The sequence below is a fragment of the Ptiloglossa arizonensis genome, chromosome 6 (genome assembly GCF_051014685.1).
Source record: "Ptiloglossa arizonensis isolate GNS036 chromosome 6, iyPtiAriz1_principal, whole genome shotgun sequence".
In the NCBI taxonomy this organism is placed as follows: domain Eukaryota; kingdom Metazoa; phylum Arthropoda; class Insecta; order Hymenoptera; family Colletidae; genus Ptiloglossa; species Ptiloglossa arizonensis.
The window spans coordinates 19,048,035-19,067,044 of record NC_135053.1 but is presented as its reverse complement, the minus strand read 5'-3'; the positions used below and the strand labels follow the sequence as shown (position 1 = coordinate 19,067,044).

General features: G+C 27.0%; 4 protein-coding genes and 1 long non-coding RNA gene across 11 annotated transcripts; 4 read left to right on the top strand and 1 right to left on the bottom strand.

Annotated features, from left to right (window-relative positions):
- Positions 1-614: 614 nt before the first annotated feature.
- On the top strand, positions 615-4,858 carry LOC143148428 (uncharacterized). Of its 4 annotated transcripts, none has more exons than XM_076314738.1 (8): positions 615-837; positions 1,798-2,004; positions 2,098-2,353; positions 2,434-2,556; positions 2,947-3,108; positions 3,225-3,419; positions 3,479-3,672; positions 3,752-4,858. In XM_076314738.1, exons 2-8 carry the CDS (start codon positions 1,811-1,813, stop codon positions 3,915-3,917), a joined length of 1,290 nt encoding a protein of 429 aa, XP_076170853.1. In that variant the 5' UTR covers positions 615-837; positions 1,798-1,810; the 3' UTR covers positions 3,918-4,858. The 4 variants fall into 4 exon arrangements, with proteins under 4 accessions (XP_076170853.1, XP_076170850.1, XP_076170852.1 ...); XM_076314735.1 differs by lacking the exon at positions 615-837 and adding an exon at positions 1,340-1,541; XM_076314737.1 differs by lacking the exon at positions 615-837 and adding an exon at positions 1,400-1,416.
- LOC143148427 (cytochrome b-c1 complex subunit 1, mitochondrial) lies at positions 4,060-7,470 on the top strand. Of its 2 annotated transcripts, none has more exons than XM_076314733.1 (9): positions 4,060-4,100; positions 5,352-5,609; positions 5,752-5,923; positions 6,003-6,159; positions 6,260-6,474; positions 6,539-6,682; positions 6,775-6,920; positions 6,995-7,198; positions 7,257-7,470. In XM_076314733.1, exons 1-9 carry the CDS (start codon positions 4,086-4,088, stop codon positions 7,395-7,397), a joined length of 1,452 nt encoding a protein of 483 aa, XP_076170848.1. In that variant the 5' UTR covers positions 4,060-4,085; the 3' UTR covers positions 7,398-7,470. The 2 variants fall into 2 exon arrangements, with proteins under 2 accessions (XP_076170848.1, XP_076170849.1); XM_076314734.1 differs by having other exon boundaries at positions 7,291-7,354.
- A 757-nt stretch (positions 7,471-8,227) lies between these two features.
- Positions 8,228-13,699, top strand: Man1 (LEM domain-containing inner nuclear membrane protein MAN1). Its single transcript, XM_076314550.1, has 11 exons — positions 8,228-8,747; positions 9,025-9,707; positions 9,797-9,899; positions 9,969-10,174; positions 10,972-11,186; positions 11,258-11,386; positions 11,479-11,608; positions 11,944-12,217; positions 12,302-12,523; positions 12,594-12,778; positions 12,879-13,699. Exons 1-11 carry the CDS (start codon positions 8,581-8,583, stop codon positions 13,004-13,006), a joined length of 2,442 nt encoding a protein of 813 aa, XP_076170665.1. The 5' UTR covers positions 8,228-8,580; the 3' UTR covers positions 13,007-13,699.
- On the bottom strand, positions 11,013-16,463 carry LOC143148314 (uncharacterized). 3 transcript variants are annotated; one of them, XR_012992450.1, is made up of 3 exons: positions 16,206-16,463; positions 15,862-16,001; positions 11,013-11,151 (listed from the first exon to the last, which is right to left on the bottom strand). It is a non-coding gene; the product is annotated as an uncharacterized LOC143148314 (long non-coding RNA). The 3 variants fall into 3 exon arrangements; XR_012992449.1 differs by lacking the exon at positions 11,013-11,151 and adding an exon at positions 12,903-13,139; XR_012992448.1 differs by lacking the exon at positions 11,013-11,151 and adding an exon at positions 14,925-15,471.
- Positions 16,464-16,930: 467 nt separating this feature from the next.
- Rpl9 (ribosomal protein L9) lies at positions 16,931-18,658 on the top strand. Its single transcript, XM_076313699.1, has 4 exons — positions 16,931-16,997; positions 17,673-17,811; positions 18,006-18,333; positions 18,536-18,658. The coding sequence occupies exons 2-4, from the start codon at positions 17,674-17,676 to the stop codon at positions 18,637-18,639; spliced, it is 570 nt and encodes a 189-aa protein (XP_076169814.1). The 5' UTR covers positions 16,931-16,997; position 17,673; the 3' UTR covers positions 18,640-18,658.
- The last annotated feature ends 352 nt before the right edge of the window (positions 18,659-19,010 follow it).

Below are 19,010 nucleotides of genomic sequence, written 5' to 3'. Positions count from 1 at the left end.
TATTTAAATTTTCCTGTATATATATTTTAAGTGATGTATACTGTGAACTTTAATTTAATTTAGTAATATATGAGATATAAATTTAAAAAAGTGTAAGTAATAGAATTAAGTAATAAATTAATACATTAAAATAAAATCATTTTATACATATATATTATACTGAACATATACATGTATACAGTATAGTTTAAATTTACATGTCAAATGTATAGGTATACAAAACACAAATTATCGACAATTTATAAACAAAAAACCTAACAAATTTACTGAATGAAAAGTTATAATAGTTTCACTTCATATTTATTAAAATTCTTTTATTGCATTGCAGAATAATATCAATATTCTATAGTATTTATGATCTGTCCTGACAACATTTTAAGGATAAATACTTCAGAAACTACATTAACAAAAGGTTGATAAAAATGTAAAATAAGTTTTAATATGTTTACGAGTACCATTTTGTTTAAATTCATAACTTTGAATATTAAAAATGTTTTACGTTTATTGGACATTGTTTGAAAATGTATTAGCACGTTGATTTATTTACAAAATTTTTCTGATTTATTTCGTATATATTTTATACAGTTAAATATAGTCCCTGGATTTAATAAATATTTCTTCTTTTTCTAAAAAAAAAAGTAATACGGTAAACTAAAGTCAAGATTACTGCGAGTTGTAAAGTTCGATCAGAAAAGTGAGTGCGATTATCGGTTTATATGTATTCTCACAAAGAATTACGTATACATTTCTAGCTGCATTATGTTAAAAGAATTAAGTTCTAAGACAATATTTCATCGAATATAATAATACGTGGTTGTGATATTAAAGAATAGACAGGTAAGCGCTAAAGATCTAGTGACAGTATATCACCTTAAGGTTATGTTGTTACTTGTTGATTTTTGTCAACAATACAATAAATTTTGTAATCTGACTGGAAAAAAAATTTATTACTTATTTGATAAAGATTCCGAAATAAAACTTTGTAGGATACGTTATGATGGTCATAATATTATCGAATCAGTTTTTAAATTTTATCAAATATTAATTATTCTGATGAAACGTCTTTGAAAAGCTGTTTTTAATACAAAATGAACTTTTTTTCATAAATTTTAATGTGCAATTTCACAGTTTCATTTATTTGCAATTGAAACTGTAAATTTCACAGTGAACTAAAATTTAAATAGAATCATTTTTGTTTCTTTTTAGATTAAAAAAAAAAATGTAGGAGTATGTTCAAAATTTTAGTTTGGTTTATAAAATATAAAGCTCCAGAAAATTATATCAGATTGTTGTTTGTAATGGCATATAGTTGGCAGAAATTTTATCACTATTTCTGGGTTTCAGCCAAAGAAACAGAGCTTATTCAGCAGTCAGAATTAGACTGTTTTGTGAACAAAACTTTCTTTGTGCTTTTATGTCAGTTTCAATTTGAAAACAGAAAACCTTTTTTGCCTGTAAAGTGATTGTAAAAACATGCAGGAAGAATTAACACCATTAAAAAAAGAAGCGTTTCCGATACCTAATCGTTTAATTTGTTTTATGTATATACATATACTTATAAATTATTTTTAGTAGAACACTTGTGTGATTTAAATAATTTCAATGAATTATATATCAAAAAATGACTTTGCAGATATATGAAAGTCTTTGTGTTTATAAATTGTTAGATTTAGTTTTAATTCAACAACAGATGAGATGTGATGTAAAATGATTTCAAAAGATTAAAGATATATAATATTTCAATACCAAAAATACCATTTTATTCGTTTTAATGTAGAATTAATTAATTTTGTATAGGTGTAAAAAGAAAATGAAAATGAAACGCAGCAGATCTTTGTCTCCAAAACCTTCTAGCAGTGAAGATGATATGAAACGCATAAAACTTGGAGAGAATGGAGAAATAAATGATTTAGTATTGCATCCACATATATTAGATTTTTCAGATGATGTTTTGCTGAATATATTCAAGTATTTAAGTCCTCAAGATCTTATGGCAATAAGTTTGTAAGTTAAAAAAGAATGAAAACATATAACTTTATTGTACATTAATAATGAATGATAAAATATATAAATTTCTTATGTTCAATACATTACTAGGTGTTGTCAACGTTTAGGCCAAGTAGCACAAGATAAAACTTTATGGAGACGAGTAGATTTTCGTGCATCACCTATGTTATTAAATGATTTAAAAAAATACATAAAATTTCTTCAACCAATGACAACAAGCCTTGCTATTCGTGGCAGTTTGTATTCTGAAGAAGATGCAGGACTCAGTTTTTTTAATTCTATTAAAACTATATGCACTCATCTTAAAGAGTTAATTATTGAAGAATATTATATCAATGGAGACAAGGTAAATATAACTACTGAAGTATTTTTATATAAACAAAGAATAAGAAAGTTTAATTAAAATTATGCTTTTTATACTTACAGATTCAAATAACAGATTTTCCACGTACCACTGAAAAACTTTCATTAGAGGGCTGTCAAATGGGTTATTTACCTAGCAATAAATCATATTTTTTCAAAATGAATTTCCATATGCCTAATCTAACAGTAAGAAATTTCACTTTACATTTGCATGAATTTTTTAATAATTTTCTATAGTGCTTTTATACTTTTTGTTTGTATTGCTTTTTACAATTTACTTTTTATATTTAACTATATATGAACGACTCTATAAATTACAGAACAACTGCTTATACTAATTGAAAATTGAGAAGTACTTTCACTTAATACTTGTTTGGTAGGTTCACTTTTAAATAATTTTTTTCCAAATTTGTCATAAATAATAATACTCCAACAATAAGAAAATAGAAACAATGTATAGTCTTATATGTTCTACTTTTATTCTTTCTATTATTATCATTTTGTCTTCTCTTAAAATATATGTATATTCAATTGCATTGAATATTTTATTCTTTTTAATATGTACATATTTTTCAGTGTTTGATTTTAAGCAATTGTCAATGGTTCACTCCACATTCACTGTTGGTTATCAGTAAAATGCCAAAATTAAAAGAATTAAGATTAAATTCTTGTCACCGTTTAGGTGAGTGTGTTGCATATACAAGTTTAGCAACAAGATTCGGATTTAAAACATTGGAGGTAAATAACTTCATATCTTTCTATTATTATTTTTTTACTCAATAATTTTTATTTATGCATAATATAAAAATATAAACATAAATAATATTAAACAAATTTTTGTTTACATATTTCAGACTCTTGATTTGCGAGATACAGCACTTGGTGATAGCGAAGTTGGATGTTTTACTTGTACTAAAACTTTAACACATCTTTATTTAGAATGTCCTTCAAATTTGAGAAATGCAGAATCAACAGAACAAGAATCACTACCTTTAAACAGAGAGGCTATGTTGAATCCACCTGTATATGAAGATGGAATTCTTGCACGAGTGAGCATACTAACAATACGTAAAGAATGATATTAAAATTTTCTTCTTCTTTGTTTTAGTATTGGGTTGAAGGTAGACCTCATTGGGAAAATTATTCGTTTGAACGTTACTCGATAACAGACAGAGTAATTTGTGGTCTTGGAAGTGACACATGCGATCGCAGAATAATTAATAACTCAGCAGAAGGAGTTATAGTTGTAGAAGAAGACAGACGAGTATTTAACAATCCACACTTGAAAACATTGGTTGTTAGGTATGACTGAATGTAGAAAAAGTCCTTAATTTGTTTATCAGTAAAAATAGATACAATACAAATTTTCAAAATGTTTCAGAAATTATCCATATGTTACAAATTCAAGTCTTGTACATTTGGCTTTAAATGCATCCAGTCTTGAATACCTTGATGTAACTGGTACTTCTGTTACAAGACATGGTGTTGAAACTTTCAAATCTCAGAGAGCAAATGTTAAGATAGTTTCTTCATTTAAAGAAACATAGTTATAACAAACTATAATAAATCGTGAATTTAGCATGGTTTGAAAATATGTTTAACGCATGTTTGAACATTGAGAAGCATCATTCAAGAAATACAAAGCCATTCTGAAGGCTTTGTTAACATGATACTTTTACAGTTGAATATATCTATTTTCCACTGAAGGTGGATGAATGGAAAAAATAGAAGTAAACAATTTTTTACTTTCACTAAGTAGTAAATATGAAGAAAACTGCATATTATGGAATAACATTTGAAGTTTATATCCTAATTTTACTACCTTTGTGTGAACTTTGTTCAATGTATTTATTCACAAGTGTTACAGTTCAATTACATTGTAAATATGTGTTGTGTGCAATTTAGTAGCATTCAATTTTATGGCGACACTCAATAATATAACAAAACAAGTACACTAAATCTGTTTATGCTGGTATTACTAAATCTTTATTATCAAAACGAAGTTTTAGAAATACATAAAATACTTCAGATACATTATTTGAAAGACAGGGTTAGTGATGACTAATATTAATAATAATCAAGAAGAAAGAAATTGTGTGTAGAACAAAATATGTTTTATTTTTAAGATTTCATATTTCGTTTACCATGTATATGTGAAATTTAATTTAAAATTCTTATTATTAAAATATTTAAAAACTGTTACTAAAAGTAAGGTTACTTGAAAGTTCAAAGCAACGGTACATGATCTTAATATTTGGGAAAATGATTGACTAAGTAACTTCAATATTAATGTGTGGACAGGTTAACATTAAAAATCGTTCATAGAAAATGCATCTTTTATTACTTACTTATATGTAAAAATTAATTTATATAAGCATAAGGATGATGTATCATAAAATGTTATTTTACTAATTTTTTGTGCTGTAGAAAATCATTCCGTTACTTTTTCATATTGTTAGTGACTATGTCACATTATAATAAAACGTCTACTCATTAAACTTACAAATTGTCCATTCTTATTTTAAAAATTTTATTTTACCATTATACAGACAATAATATCCAAAAATAGTTTAATAGAATTTAAATCGTTATATTTGCAACACTTAACGATTTTTATTTATTTCGTTTATTTTTTGAATCATTAAATTGGAATTTCATAAACATTTTTAAATATGTCATATAAATGACAGAAGTAATTGAAATTAATCATTTAATAATCTACAGTAGACTCAAAAACAGAAATGACATTTGTATTTTCAATTGTTATACATATAGAAGTTTTTATATGTATCTGATAATAACTTGAATTATTTACTAAATATATAATTTACTATAAAAATGGTAGTTGTTTTGAAATATTTGCGTAACATTAAAAACAATATTGTGTTTAACATTAAAAGGGTATATATTATATTAATTTTTTAATTTAGTTACAGAAAGCATTAATTTAAAGATACTGTTATGTTGGACTTTTTTTTAAGGGATATGTTTCCATCTTAAATAGTCATTACAAAACATTTCAAGACTACAAAAGTACTTCTAGAAAAATGACTACAAACTTAGACACGACTATGGAAAATTCAATAGAAACTAGCAATCTAAACAATGGCATGCATCTTGTATGTGAATTTAGAAATTCTTACACCACTACCTTAGGATGCTTCTTTCCTGCGGGTGCGATGCATGAAATGTCCGAAGAACGTGGCAGCGCGCTGTTTTTAGAACATTTACTTTTCAAGGTATGACAAGAAATATGTAATAAAAACATAAGATAAATAGATAATAAATATGTAATATTTGTCGTGTTAATACATTTATAAATATAGAGATCTATAAAAATGACGATATTTAACTAATGTTAAATATTTACACTTAATATAGAGAACAATGCATTCAAATCAAGATCAATTGGAAAAAGCAGTGGAAGAAATTGGTGGCAGAGTTACTGCTATTGCTATGAGACATATGTTCCTTTTTTATGGAACAGTACCTTCATGTGAAGTAAATAAACTTGTTCAATTGTTTGCAGATGTAATCTTGAATGGTGTCATATGTAGGTTGAATAAAAAGTTTTTTGTAAATTATATATTTTCATATAAAAACCATATGTATATAATGTATATTATTTTCAGGTGATCAAGATATTGAAAGAGAGAAGTATATAATTTTACAAGAACTTTCAAAAATGGAATCAGCCAAAGAACAAATTATAATGGATTATTTACTGAGTATTGCCTATCAAAATACTGCACTTGCAAATAGTATATATCCTAAAACTGATGTAATAAAGTAGGTATTGAGAATCAAAACATTATTGTAAATGTATTTATGGATAATTATTTAATGAATATTGTATGTTTATTTGTTAATTACGATATTTAATTCTTAGAAAATTCTGCACAGAAAATTTGATTAAATTTCGAAAACGTTTGCTTAACACATCTTTCATGACATTGGTCTGTACTGGCTCTATTGGTCTACAAAAATTAGAAAAAATTGTTCACAAACATTTTATTCAGAAAACAGAAAAGTGTAATAATTCATTATCAGAATATTCTAACAAAATGCTATTTTCTACAAAACAAGTTGAATACAGATTTTCAGGTGAAAAGATTAAAAGCAATGCAATTCTTTTACTTACATAAGTATTATACATAAAATCTTACAGGTGCAGAATTGCGATTAAGAGATGATGACAATGAATTGGGATATGTAGCAATAGGAATTGAAGGACCAAATTATAGGGACGTTGAAGGTCATTTTGCACTTACAGTTGCTAAAGAAATTATTGGTTCCTGGGATAGAAACTCTAGTATGCAAATATCTTGTTATTTAATGATAGCAATTTCAAAATATGGTATGTTCATTTAAAATCAAAATTATGTGTTGTATGTTTATTTCTAGATGGAGCAAATCATAATGCACCATACATTGCACATTGTGCATTCAATACAGATTTATGTTATATGTATAAATCATTCTTTCATGATTGTACACAGACTACCAGTATTTGGGGATGTTATTTTGTTTGTAACAAAATGAGTCTTGAGGTATAGTTTATATATTAAATAGCCTTGCTGTTTTATGTCTAATAATGATTTTTATCATTGAAACATTTATACAGCATATGGTTCATGTATTACAAAAAGAATGGATGAGATTATGTACAACAATAACTCAAAAAGAAGTATTACGTGCAATAAATCAATGTAAAATGAAAGAATTAATGTTACTGAATGATCCACAAAGTCGCTTCTTTGATATTGTTAAAAATATCTTTAGATACGGTTATTATATACCCATTCAACAGAGAGTCATAGAGTATCAGGTAAAAATTAATTTTCTAATGTTAGATAAAAAGAAACTAACTTTCACAAATATTGCAGAAAATAACAGCAAATAAAATAAGAGAAGTTTCAGATACCTACATTTATGATCAAAGTCCTGCTATAATAGCATTTGGACGTATTGAAAATTTGCCAGAATATTATAACATAAGAAATGCTATGTATTTATTAAAATATTAAAATTTAATTATATAAGATCTAACTATGTTTTATTAGAAAGTTCACAAATTAAACAGGTAATTTACAATAAGTAGATAATATTAAAGGAAACCAAGGACCTTAACAATAAATGTAAACTGAAAACTAAGTTACATTTAAGTCTAAATAATTATAATTAAACTAAAATAAAATTTAAAGGATAACTAAACCCAAAACTTGTATTAAAGTTCCTACTATTGCAATATTAGAATCAAATAAATTTCTAAGTCAAACACTGTTTATAAACAAACATATTTTAATTTATGGTTGAAAGAACCCTACTGATTCTCACTTACAGTTTACGTTACGATTCTGTATTAGCACATACACAACATATGATGCAACATAAAAATAGTTTTCTGTAATTCTCAATCGTGAAACAAACTGTATTCAAATTTATTTGTAACACAGTTAAGTTCATTAAAAACATACCATATTACGAATGTACTCATCATTTACACTAGAAGTACTACTAGTAAGTAAAGATGTTTATAACAGTTATTTTTATTTATGACATTATTTCTTCTCTTTTCAAGAATAAAAGCTCGTGTAATTCGATTGCATGTGCATTCTATAATTAGCGTATGAGCATTGACATTGCTCAAGCACATTCCAAAATGCCGTTCCAAAAATCACAAATCAATGATGTGTAACTCGCTTCAAATTTTACTGAATTCAGCAGCTTAAATATTTCCATGTTGAATATTATAAATGTATCGTCCGATTATTAAAGGCAATAACAAAGTCATTCGTTTAGTCACGCGTGTTACGTCGAATAAAAAAGGTAACAACAGGGTAGTTTATATTCTATGAAATAGTTGGATTATCTTGCTTAACCCTATTCCATGACTATGGATGACAGGGTTGAGTGGCGTAAAATGGTGTGGATGAATATGCGCGCGACCGCGACCGTTAGAAAATTGCGCCATTTTTTAGTTTTAACCAAGATTATTTTCTGAGTGTTTAGGTGTTACGCCAAGCGTTTATGACATTGTGAGCGGTGGCACGTATGAAAACTGGTGGTGGTGTGAATATCTGACAAAGTGATTAACATTGAGCGAAATTTTAATTACGCTTTGTAAGAGTGCTTAGCGGGAGTTTCGTGCACGAGGAAACTTTTTTACCGGGTTCTTTTGAGAAGAGTGCATTTTTTTTTGTAAACAAAATGTCGGTGGATACTCTGAGTGATTCAGAATTACGTAGTAAATTGATGGAATATGGGTATCCAGTGGGCCCCGTGACACAAACTACCAGAAAAATTCTTGTAAAAAAGCTGAAAACTTTGATTGAAACTCGAGGCGGTACAGGGTCACGACATTCGTTGGCTGCAAGGTACTTTCAGTAGTTTACATCCTTAAAATTTTTAAACGTTTAATAGTGATATGAATTTATTTGCATTTTCATAGTATCAGATTTACACAGTACTAAAAATATGAGATTGTTAGCTACACTACTACTATTTTTGTTTACCTTAATTAGTAGATTTCTTTGTATATAAAACTTTAGTTTACAAATTATTTATTCCATATATTATATTACATGTTGCTCTTATATAATATTGGGAATTTATACAGTAAAATTTTATTTTATTAAATGTTTTGTGTATCAGATACAGTAGTGAGGACACAGATGATGACACGAGTTTGGCAACTAGTAAAAAGAAAAAAGCAACAGTTAATGCTAGACGACAAACTTTGGCAAATCCAATGCCTCCACCATCAGCAGTTCTAGCATCTTCAGATACAAGCATATCAAAAAGTCCAATTAAAAACAAGACAACACATTCAGAATTTAAGGATCCTATAGTACCAGATTATGATGGTCCTTCATCTTTTACAAATCGGACATTAACTAAAACTATACAGAAAAAATATGTGAAGATTAATAAGGCATCAAGTATAACTGATGGTTTGGAAACTGGTTCAGATTCAGATGTTATTGAAGAAACAAACAAAAATTATTCTCCACCTAAATATTTGTCCAATGTTGGAAAATCTCATGATTCTAGAACATATGATCATGATATATCTGATCAAGAACAAACTTCAAAATTATATGATTCAAAGTCAAGATCTATTCATACGATAAAAGACAACAAATACAATGAATCCCTTTTTGATTTGAATATTTCTCCAGTACAGTCTACAAAGGAAGATGTTTGTACAAAGGACAACACAAATCAAAGAGATATTTTGGCAAATTATGAAACTCCATTTTTATCAGAATTTACCAGAAGACTTAGTTCAAGGTCATCCATAAATTTACCATCTACCTCTTTATCCAATTTAAAAGGTAAGTTTTAGTAAATTTAAATAGAAAGTATTAATGTATAATATATATTAATATATTAATAGTTTGTCATCTTATATATTACTTTTTAGGTTCATCTTCACGCCATACATCAAATATACCAGAATTAAAAGAGAAAGATTCAAATGGTCACTTTTCATCCTTAAGATCATTGTATTCATCATCAAATCCAAGGTATGTGCAATATTTATTAAGACCAGTATATATGTTAGTATGAGATACATAAACATTGTTTGGTTTAAGGCATGTAACATCATCCATTGATAGACCTCGAGAAACAATGAGCAGGACATTTAAGCCTTCAGCTACAAGCAGAGAAGATATGCGCAACAATCAGAATATGGTGTCTGTAATTTTGGTAGTGGTACTTGCCTTATTTTTTGGAATTCTTGCTGTTATATACATGGGACTCGGTGGAAAAACAGAAACTTTTCCATCGCTTTCAACGGGTAGGTATTCAGAATTGTAATATTGTTTAAGTAACGTATATAGAGAGATATTTAAAGAAGTACAACGAAAATGATATATTTTAACTAAAATATTGTGGGAAAGCTTTTCAAATACATTTATTAATATTAATGCTAAGTACATTGCAATACGTGTAATATGCATTATAAATTTGAATTTTTTTATGTATTAGAATAAAGTGATTATTAACGTTTAGGAAGTAGTACACATGAATTTATATATTATAATAATTAAGTCTTTTAAAGACAGGGTTTGTAAATTTAATCTAATTAAGATATTATGCAAATTTAAATTTTGTATTTTATATTTCATTATTTCATTGCATGGAATATGTTCATCACATTGCATGATATAGTATTAAAATTATTAGAATTATAGAAAATATACAGTAATATCAGAAATTATTTTAATAACTTTAATATGTCACTAAATAATCGCTTATATAAACTTTGATACTTCTTAAAATTGAGATGTGTAATCAATCTCGTAAAACTCTAATTAAAATATGTATTGTTTTTTTTAACGTGTATAATAAAATAATAAGCATTAACGATGTATTAATTTTGATATTTTATTTCCTTTCCCATTATTATGATTTTATCCTGCTTTTTATTGATTAGTTAAGATGGTTAAATAATTTTCTCTTCTACATACATTATATACATACAAGCTTAAAAATATATAGTACGATCTTCTTTTATAAAAGTTAAAACATAAATTAGATTACGAATTGTACAAATTTTGATAATCACTACTAGTTTTACGTTTGAATTTATAGATAGCAACATACCACTATGTTTTCTTGGAGCCAACCTTGAAATGCCTGGAGTTAATTGTGTAATGAAAGAAAACGTAGATTCTGTACTACAACTGTTAAAGCGGCTTCAACCAATTTTAACGAAAAAGGCCGTGTCTATGATATGTGACAATTCCAGTGAAACTCCTTACCTGACTGATTCTGAAATCATGCAAATGTTCACGAATAATAAAGTGGTATGTTGATTTAATTACAATGAAATTAAAATTATATATGCTGCTATGCATTCCATTAAATCATTTTACAGACAAGCTTGGAAGTGAAGGAGGATTTGCAAAATGCACAGTTACTCGTCATAAAGAATCCTAAGTGGGGTATTTCTCTTGTAGATATAAGTGACGATAACGGAGCTCCTGGCGAAGTTTTGGATTCCTTGGTATTGTAAAAGAGTTTTTCGATTGTTATCATCAATTTTGTCGATTTTAACAATATGTATAGATTAAAGGAAAAGGCATACTTTTTTTACAGGATAAATTATTTTCAACCCGTCTAAATGGGAAAGTTGGAATGGTGATCACGAACCCGGAATTGCCAATGCAATGTCTTATTAAAAACAAGCTTTTCACCATATTCTCCTCCCTTCTAATTGTGTCACTTGGTAAATTTTTGACCGACTTATTATGGGAAGAAATTTGTTGAAAGTATAATGACAAGGTTCTATAACGCAATAATGTTCTTATATTAAAGCATTGCGTTTTGTTACAAATTTTAATACTTTAATGGTGTAACTATGTCGCATTAGTAAATTATTTCTCTATTGCTACAATAGTGTCTGTTATGCGAGTTTCTTATGCATGTAATGTCACAGTACAGTTCTAACATGCATGTTGCGTGATTACATTAGACTGAGAATACATTGTATATATTATCATATTTAATATTATAATATTTTAGAAAGTATCGTATATAAATAATATTACAATATATTCTCAGGCCTCCTAGCAGCTATAGGGATCCAGAAATTGTTCGTTTGGTATATAAAGTACAAGAAAAGTACTGAGGGAGAAGTATTTAAACTTGTTAGTGAGATTATTAACATGGTTGAAATGCACCATCAAAATACCGGAATAGCAACACCTGGCGGTACACAAGAAAGCTTTCTTGCTATAAATCATGTACGTGATAATCTAATACCTCCAAAAAATCGTAAAAAGATGGCAGGACTTTGGGAGAAGGCAGTCAAATTTTTGGATGAAAATGAATCTAGGTGACAAGCAGATGAAACTTTTTTATATTTCATTAATAAAATGTTATATTTCTATGTATGAAGTAAAATAATATTGGTTTCCAGAATTCGAAGGGAAGTGCAACAGGTAGCAGGTGAAGAATTTCACGTATGGCGGTGGTTACCTAATAACAGTTTAAATAAATCAAACACACAAAATTTTGTATTGAATAAAAAATCTAAAGTGTGGCAAGGTCAAGCATTCGAAACAATGGAAGGTTCGGTTAACAGTTTGACTTGTTCACCAACACCGTGCTTAAAAATAAGGCATATGTTTGATGCTGATGTGTAAGAATTTCAATTAGTTTTCTCTATTTAGGTTATTATTAAGATTTACATGCTATTTCTGTTTGTTTAGAGAATTTGAGGATGATTGGGAAACGAAGGTACAGGATGCTATTTTAGAGAAGTGTGGAGAAGGTGTTAAAATACTTCATATTCGTGTAGATCGTGGTAGTCGAGAAGGTTGCGTTTACATGAAATGTATGTCACAAGAAGATGCGGGGAAAGCTTACAGGGCTTTGCATGGATGTTGGTTTGACGGTGAGTGTTTAACATTTGTTATTATAGTCGAAATTAATTACTTCAGATTAAAACTACAAATGTTATTTAATAAATATTTTTGTGTACGATATTTTTCTAGGTCATTTAGTAACTGTGAAGTACCTGAGATTGGAAAGATATCATGAAAGATTTCCAGATGCACGACGCTGTACAATACCTTTGAAACCAAGTAATAATCAACGATTATCTATGCAGGCGGACTATTAGGAATGCCATTTTGGATGTAAACTGACAAAATACCTCTTTGCTTGTACATATACGATAACAAGCAGAATTTGAATTTTTGCCGCTGAATGATTGTTTGCGGACCAGACTTCGCGAGATACTTCTATTTTTTGCTCTGGAAGAGAATAGAACTTCATACTATCGCGCGGAAATATAAAATCCGAGGGACTTGTAATTGTGTGATAACATTCTAAGAATTGAAGAGGCAGAGACTTTTTATAAGCATTTTCATTTCGATTTTGTAATGTGTACATTATTATTATGTTTTATCGTCTTTTTTAAGAGAAAAAAAATCGTAAAGACTCAACAATTACATTATTTATGAAACTACTGTAAAGTAAGTGTAAAGACATTGTTTCAATGCTGCATTTTATGAAGTTTCCAAGTAGCAATATACAAGTCAAGAATATGCATATCCAAATTTCTATAATGTAATATATTCTTGTGCGTTGAAGAGAAGTGTTTGATTCATCATCTAATATTAACTCTAATTTTACGTAATAATAGCTCTGTCGTAAATTGTTAGCAGTTTGTTTCATTTTGTTAATATGCAATAACTGAACATCTGTTTTTCTATATAAAAATATTTGTTTTGTTCAAAGAGTTTCATAAAATGTGTTAAGAAAATTCAAGTGTAAAGTGTAAAAACTATAACAATACTGACAAATTTGAATGTTATGCAGGCGTGTTATTGTAATCTATAACATAGTTCGTATTTGAATTAAATAACTATAGGTAATATTTAGGTAATAAATTAATGACATATTATATGTTTTATAGACAAAGAACACAGAAAATGATCTTAAACATTTAAAGTATTGACTAATTTTACTCATAATTTTATTTATTGTATTTCAGTACACAAGTATTGTAAAATACAGTTTATTTTATATTTTGTAGTATCAGTGTTTAGTACTTTCTTTTACGCACATCGATAATGGCGTATATTGCTACTTAAAATAATGAATAAAATAAATTTTTGTATTTTGTGTACTCCAATAATTTTTGATATCCAAACACATTATAACATTGTGGCAACACATTTGAAACGTGTTCTTCAAAATTAATGAAAAAAGAAACTATTTTATTTCATATTTGGTACAGTTCTTTAAATTATTTATCGCACAATTTTTAAAAATAATATCCAAATTAATTACTGTTGTGTAAATGAACAAATTTAGCAAACATTGATTTCGCACAAACAACGAAGTATACAATACAAATCAAAATTAATAGAAATTGGTACTTTATTTGGTACACCCAAGAAAATACTCAATTTGTTTAAAAGACTTTGTAGCCCTTTCTTAAAATTATGTATTCATTATATTCCAATATTCTTCATTTAACAATGTTCATATTATATAAGTAAATGTAATTGTATTAACATTTTATAGTGTACATAAACTATATTAATAGTAGTGAACAAATAAGGTATATGTACAACTTTAACATGACCCTAACAAATGATGTATGTGCACATTGACAACATCTACATACAAGGGAATTTATAATAGCACACAAAAAGTATTATTTCCAGCAGGACATCTATAGTTCTAAATTGCACAAAATTCTTTACAAATTAAGAAATAAAATTGCAAAAATTTAATTTTCAATAATAAACAGTGAAATATTTGATGATATTTACCATAAATGATTAACGAGTAGAATCAATTTTTAACAATTTCATAAATATCCAATACTCATATTTTGCATTGCTTAATTCTTAAAAATGCATTATATAATGATATATTATTAATATTATCTTTTAATTATATGTAAAAGTTAAACAGATTTTACACTCCAAAAAGTCCAGCTCACTTTAACTTTTTATGTGTTAAAAGGAGGTTAAAAAAGTTCAATAAACACAAAGTTCTATAAAATATGTACATCAGTCTTTATATATATTTACATTTTGTTTGAAAATATTACAATATTTGTTACCGAAGCTATTGATGTTTGTATTAGAAAAATGTATAAAAATATGTGTAAACACATATTTTTTACTAGTAGAAATATAAAAAATACACATATTTCTAATATAAAGTTTGTTTAACTGCATTTAAATTTTGAGAAACAACCTTTATTAAATATTCTTTTTAATCATTATTATTAATTAAGTTCTTCCAATAATTGATGAGCTTTAAGAACCTTCTTCAACTTCATGAGTCTATAATTCATAAGTTGTACTATACTTTCATAATACGATATACATTCTCTTTGTTTATCAACTTGTTCTTGTAACTGTGCTATTAACAAATCTTTTTCATCAAATATTTCATTTGCAAATACTTTAGCATTATTCTTAGAGATGAATGTGTTTGATGGTTCTTGTTTAATATCCTTTTGCATTGTACTTATGCATTTCTTTTCATTTAAAGTTCTTTGAACTTTATTATCCATATTTTATAGGCAAATGTTTGTATAATTTAAGAAAATTCAAAGCCTTTCTATGAAAGAAAAAACTCTAGTGATAGGTGTTCAAATTCAAAATATCCTTATACCCATAAAACATAAGTTTTGTACAATAAGTACTGATATTATAATATTAATCATTGAATATCAGTACAGTAAGATAAATTTAAAATATAAAAACTAATATATTATAAAGATTTTGAATCCTTTAAAACAATGTTTTTATAAATTTTATTCTACTTAAGTTAATTGAAGAAAAACATATTTTATAAAAAGTTTTTCAAACTTTTATGTACATATTTTATTATGCTTAGTATGTTTTATTATTTTTCATAAAAAATTAGATTTAAATGTTTCAAAACAATTCGGGTTACTTTTACGATTTGATTGGTACACCCTAGTACTTAAGACTATTAGTACATTACTTTAGCGATGTATGCGAGTTGCCAGTAGATTTCCGTGTTTGTTTTGATATGCTGCCAAACCAATATCTTTTGTGTTCATTCCTTTACGATGATTGCTTATCAACAAAAATCCCTTCGTTAATTTACTCCCGTCCTCGAATCTATGCAACAGATTATCATGTTAACTAAAATTTGTTAGAAAAGAAAATAATACGTATGTCCCTATCAGAATATAGATACGGGTACTTACGAAGTGTCAAATAATATTAAACATTTCGAATTGTTGTATTTTCGATATTTTGAAATTAAGTAATACTGGTATGTAAAAATAGATTAGTTTAGTTACATATAATAAATTTACTTACAAGAATTTGAAATCGTGATATCTCGGGATTTTTCTGAAATATTTACTGTGTACAAAAAGTAACCAAACAATTGTATTTCATTTCATAGATAGAACATCGAAAGTTTTCTACGATGTCTAATCGATTCTGATATCTTTTGTTTTGAGATAGTATAAATATTTTATATCTTGCATATACTTTAAAGCAAAGCGCGGGACTAAAAGCTGAAAAATCACACACAAAAGACACTAGTGGTGACTAGCTACTTCAGTAACGTAATCGGCCATTTTGCCGTAATAGGTTTGGTTCTAACTTTTAACCATAAAAATAATGTATCGCAGATTGCTATCTCTTGTCCTTATCTCAATAATCCAGTATAACAGTCTTTATTAACAATTTACATATGTTTACGAAAAAAATAAGAAACTACATGTTTAACAATATTTAATTCTGTAATATGAATATCATACAAAGAATTGTACGTTTTATTAATCAATAATAGCTAGCGATACTCAATCATTTTTTTTATTACACAGGTCATATTTTATTTTAGAATAAACAATCATATATTTTTCAGATTTGTTTAAATAATAAAACATGTTGATTGTTGTTAAATAAAATAAAGTCACTGGATATATTTACATCTAGTAACTTTAAAACGAAATTTCGAAATACGCCATCTGTAGGTTGAATTAAGATAGTTAATTAAAAGAGAACATGATTTTCTGATCTATAAGTTTCACTTGTAGCAAGTTAGCAGACATGCTTTTCCACCGCCTCGGTCTTTTCCGGTTATCCCGTAGCGTGTGTGAGGTAAAGAAATCATAAAGAGAAGGGATATTTTGTAAAATCCGAAACAATCTAAGAATGCAATAAATTTTGTGATATGTTATTTGTATCGTTGCATATTATTTACTATGTTTGTGCGAGGCTAAGTATTATTTTTGAGAAAAGTCATTATTTTGATTATAGTGAAATATAACCTTGTTTTCCCATTTCTGTCAATATTTCATATCAGATAACAATTTGAAAGAGTTTTATATATGTGTTTCATTTAACTTTTACATTGTTTTTGTAAACATTCATCAAATTTATTTTCTTTCTGTCAAATTTATACATTTTGTTCTAAAGAAGCATGATATTATTTGTCGTATATAACCTATAAACTATTTTATTATTGAAAAACATAAATAAACGCAATATAAATATAGTAATAGAGTATTTAACTTCTGACCTACTTCATTTTCGATTAAATTAATTATTAAGTATCAAATTAATATTCTCTTTTCATTATGAATTTACTTAGTACGCTAAATATGAAGTGAAGCAATTAAACGAATACTTTAAATATTCTTATACGGAAGTAATATTTGCTTGCTCAAATAGAAATTTATATTAAAGTATAATTAATACTTGTGCCAACATAATGTTTTGTTCTTTATTTTGTAATTTCAACTTGTATTTTATAGTCATATTGATTTATTACAGGATGAAACAAATTGTAACCAACCAGACAGTGAAAATACCTGAGGGACTGACTGTTACAGTCAGGTCCCGTTTGGTTACTGTTAAAGGACCAAGAGGTGTTCTTAAACGTTCTTTCAAACACCTTGCACTTGATATTCGTGTAAGTAAATATGTTCATTTTTATTAGTAATAGTTATTGAAAATAATATGTTAAGTTAAATTGTGATATGATGATATAATTGGATTCCCCTTCATTTTCACATAAATGATAAATCCATTTCTGACTAATGTAATATTAAAAGTAATATAATAATTTATTACTTTTTTTAAACATGTATGTTACTTTTATATTAGATGATAAGTCCAAGGCTACTGAAAGTGGAAAAATGGTTTGGCACAAAAAAAGAATTAGCAGCTGTTCGTACAGTTTGCTCTCATATTGAAAATATGTTGAAAGGTGTGACAAAAGGGTATCAGTACAAAATGCGAGCAGTATATGCTCACTTCCCTATTAACTGTGTTACGGCTGAAAATAACACAGTAATTGAAATTCGTAACTTCTTGGGTGAGAAATATATTCGTCGTGTGAAGATGGCACCAGGTGTGACTGTAACAAATTCAGCCAAACAAAAAGATGAACTAATAATTGAAGGAAATTCGTTAGAAGATGTTTCTCGCTCTGGTAAATACTTATCCTGAACTGGAATAATTTATTATACAAAATTGAAATGGAACCATATTTATAGGGTATAATTTAAATTACATATTACATGTTTGGTGATATATTGACAATTTAAAAATAGTAGTTACTATTATATTATATTTTTAATAAAACAAATAAATAGTTTGCCATTGTAATCTGTTACATTTAATTTATGTTTCAGCTGCTCTTATACAGCAATCTACAACTGTAAAGAACAAGGATATTAGAAAGTTCTTAGATGGTCTTTATGTATCTGAAAAAACAACAGTTGTACAAGACGAATAAATGTTACACATACTGTAAACCTGATTGTTATTAATTCACACTTGTTATTCATCTATTATTAATAAATGTATTGTCTTTTATTACACACAAGAGTTCTTAAAACATAGGCATTTTTTTAAGTAATGTTCAACAAATCAATCATAATAAAATCAATAGAAATTAATAAATAAAAGAATAGTTTCTGTGGTCATACATTGTAGATATTTGATTTAGTTGTGAGGGGTTAATAAGTAATATTCTCGAAAATATTTCATGCATTTGAAAAATTTTTAGACACATAGGAAGTAATGTATGCTTGATAAAATCGATATCTATAGATAAATTTTTTCAAAACATATCATTTTGAGTAATTAATATGTGCTTAATTTTGT

Excerpts from the sequence above, each read along its gene's own strand:
- Rpl9 (XM_076313699.1), top strand. The coding sequence starts at position 17,674 with ATGAAACAAATTGTAACCAACCAGACAGTGAAAATACCTGAGGGACTG. Across the intron at positions 17,812-18,005 it reads ACCTTGCACTTGATATTCGT|ATGATAAGTCCAAGGCTACT; the intron begins GTAAGTAAATAT and ends CTTTTATATTAG. Across the intron at positions 18,334-18,535 it reads AGAAGATGTTTCTCGCTCTG|CTGCTCTTATACAGCAATCT; the intron begins GTAAATACTTAT and ends TTTATGTTTCAG.
- Man1 (XM_076314550.1), top strand. The coding sequence starts at position 8,581 with ATGTCGGTGGATACTCTGAGTGATTCAGAATTACGTAGTAAATTGATG. Across the intron at positions 10,175-10,971 it reads TTTTCCATCGCTTTCAACGG|ATAGCAACATACCACTATGT; the intron begins GTAGGTATTCAG and ends TTGAATTTATAG. Across the intron at positions 11,387-11,478 it reads GCGAAGTTTTGGATTCCTTG|GATAAATTATTTTCAACCCG; the intron begins GTATTGTAAAAG and ends CTTTTTTTACAG.
- LOC143148427 (XM_076314733.1), top strand. Across the intron at positions 6,921-6,994 it reads GTAACAAAATGAGTCTTGAG|CATATGGTTCATGTATTACA; the intron begins GTATAGTTTATA and ends ACATTTATACAG. Across the intron at positions 7,199-7,256 it reads AGAGAGTCATAGAGTATCAG|AAAATAACAGCAAATAAAAT; the intron begins GTAAAAATTAAT and ends CAAATATTGCAG.
- LOC143148428 (XM_076314735.1), top strand. The coding sequence starts at position 1,474 with ATGCAGGAAGAATTAACACCATTAAAAAAAGAAGCGTTTCCGATACCT. Across the intron at positions 2,005-2,097 it reads GATCTTATGGCAATAAGTTT|GTGTTGTCAACGTTTAGGCC; the intron begins GTAAGTTAAAAA and ends ATACATTACTAG. Across the intron at positions 2,354-2,433 it reads ATTATATCAATGGAGACAAG|ATTCAAATAACAGATTTTCC; the intron begins GTAAATATAACT and ends TTATACTTACAG.